This window comes from Saccostrea cucullata, unplaced genomic scaffold, assembly GCF_032062105.1.
Source record: "Saccostrea cucullata isolate Sc308-1 unplaced genomic scaffold, CSIRO_AGI_Scuc_v1 ctg4111, whole genome shotgun sequence".
NCBI lineage: Eukaryota > Metazoa > Mollusca > Bivalvia > Ostreida > Ostreidae > Saccostrea > Saccostrea cuccullata.
Window position 1 is genome coordinate 44,369 of NW_026931609.1, and position 2,787 is coordinate 47,155.

The following is a 2,787-nucleotide window of genomic DNA, read 5'->3' on the forward strand; positions in this document are numbered from 1 at the left end:
CAACTGAAACCACAAAACATTTACTTTTTGAATGTAAAATCGTTGAACAGATTTGGAAAAAACTAGGAACCTTTTTATCTATTGGTATAAAATGGAAACACATTGTTCTGGGCTTTTATCTAGAAAAAACCCCGATAAGATTGAATCTGTGAATTTACTAATATCTTTTATTGCGTATAAAATATATAAATACAAAATGTATTGTAGAATTGAATCTCTGAAAGAAACTGAAATAGATTCCTTATAAATATCAAAAATGCACCCAGTATATGCTTTACCAAGCTTTAATATGTAATTTTTTTTTTCAAAATTTGCAAAAATGCTCCAAATTATGTGAGTCTATACATGTTTTTTTTTTTTTTTTTTTTAATTAGGCAGCTACTTCGAGAGAACAGTCTCAAGTAGCATCGTCCCACTGGGGAGTGTTCGTTGGTTTTAGGACCCCGGTGGACCATAATTTCTAGTTCAACTCTGTTTCAGTATATATTTTGTATATTTATACTCTGCAACACTTTGTCTTTAAAAAAACATATTCCATTATATGTATATGCACTATAAAAAAAATTTGTTATAATCGAAAAAACAGCGAATTTACTATTTATTTTTGTAATACATTGGCATAAATATGTAAACAATTGATGTATTTAACAACATATAGATTTTCATGTTTCTCTATCATTATTTTTTGTTTATGTATTGTTGTTATTTATAAAAAATACTGAATAAAATCTTATTACAAAAAAAAAAAAAAAAAAAAAATCCCCTTTTCCAAATAGATATGGATGATGTGCGCAACTGGATTTCAGGTTCGCTTTTTCAGATTATAACAGAAAACATTTTTATGGATAAAATGTACCCATCGTGAATCCATAAGTATTCATCAGATGAATAGTTTAGAACTGGTTTTGTGGACAAATATATAATAAATTCACTGTCATCAGATAATCCTTCATCCGATGTCTGACTATCGTCTGAGTCCTCTTCATTCGTCAAAACTCGATTCGTTCAAATGCTTCGTCGACGCCGTTACATGGTACCTCACATGAACATTCATCTGAACATTTGCATGGAACGTGAACAGTTTTTTTGTGCAGGTATCACAGCGGCGGATTATGTCGTGGGAATATCATTATGGTTCTTTCAAACATTTAAGACGAGCACTGTCTTGACACCAATTGGACTTTGTGTATTCCTTCATTTGAGAAGTTATGTTACGACTACCCAAAGATATTTTATATGACGGAGTATTGCATGACTTTGAATGAGTGGATCTCTCCGCACGCCCAGTCTCCTGAAGGTAGTCATCAATATATCATTTTAGGACCATAATGAACAACTGTATCAACTGCCTTAACATCAAGGCCCATGCTAAAGGATGTTGAACAAAGAACTACCCGAATATTACCAGTCGGATCCTGATATGATGAACAGATAGATTCCTTTACATCATCATCTGTTTTCAGATGATACATATCAAAGAGCCTATTACGGTCGTCATTAGGGCCATCTTCCTGATAATTGACATATGATGCCTTGCCTAGTGATTCTTCCAGGTGCTCATAAACTTCTGATATATGCTTAATTTGCCTAAAGAATATGATCATTCTTGTTGTGTTTTCTTTGTTTGCTTTGAGCTCTTCAGCAAGCGATTTAAAATTTTTCCTAATGCTACTGTGCTGTAACTTGATGCACCAATATGTAATATTCAGCTTGTTTGGACTGACAATTATTTCTTCAACTTTTTTCATTGATAAGCCTTTGTAGATGTGTTCCTTTGTTTCAATGGTAGCTGTTGCTGTTAATGCTATCACTGGAACATTTTCTCCTGTAAGAGATCTTATTTCTCCTAGTTTTCCATAAAATGGACGATATGCTGGTTTTTTCTTTTTATCTTCACCGCTGCATGAAAAACAAAAGATATTGTATTATTTCACATGTATGTCATTGTGTTTGTGAGGTGTGTTTGTGATTTGTGAGATTAAGGATTTGATTATATATACTTTGTATAAATACATAAAAAATAAGATTAGAGGAGAGCTGTTCTAATAATTTACAATTTTTAATACTTTTTTCTACAATCATTTAGAAGTATTTATTTAAAGATTCTGTACTTACAATTTCTTAATGCAATGAGCTTCATCCACAAAAATAGCTTTGATAAAGTTTCTTTTTGCCAAATCTTCCGTAATTTTTCTTTGTGTTCCTAATATTGATTCTGGACTGGCAAAGATAATTGTAGGATCAGCAAACTCTCCGCCTAATTCACTCAGGTGATGTGCACTAAGTCCTTTCTTTTGCAATGCATCTACCTGACTTCTTATAAGAGAGGTCAGAGGGAAAATGACCAGCACAATTGTTTTATCATGAGCTGAACTTAATGCTTTGAACAAAAACGGCGCCAGCTCAAATGTTAATGATTTACCACTTCCAGTAGGTGAACAGAAGAAAACATCCTTTTTCTTCAAATATGCTTCTATAACTTTTTTCTGGTTTAGTTTTAATTCACTTATAGACAATTGTTTTAATCCATCAGATATTGCTTGAGATATTTTTTCTGTGTTCATTTTACTTAGAGAAGATTAACAAAAATGTGTGTAAAATTTGTACAACTTTGTAACATTTAGGAAATCCCCCATAACCATTCATCACCTGTCAACTTATCAGCGATTCTCTGGCAGCACACTGCAGTGCTGTAATATGATCCCGTTACCGACCGTATTCTGGTCGGTGAAATTTCTCTATGTTTGACATTATCAAAAAGTATGAAAGAGAGTACTAAACAGAGAG

General features: G+C 32.5%; 1 protein-coding gene across 1 annotated transcript; it reads right to left on the minus strand.

Annotated features, from left to right (window-relative positions):
• Positions 1-1,304: 1,304 nt before the first annotated feature.
• LOC134233124 (uncharacterized) lies at positions 1,305-2,704 on the minus strand. Its single transcript, XM_062715115.1, has 2 exons — positions 2,116-2,704; positions 1,305-1,899 (listed from the first exon to the last, which is right to left on the minus strand). The coding sequence occupies exons 1-2, from the start codon at positions 2,562-2,564 to the stop codon at positions 1,305-1,307; spliced, it is 1,044 nt and encodes a 347-aa protein (XP_062571099.1). The 5' UTR covers positions 2,565-2,704.
• Between the last annotated feature and the right edge of the window lie 83 nt (positions 2,705-2,787).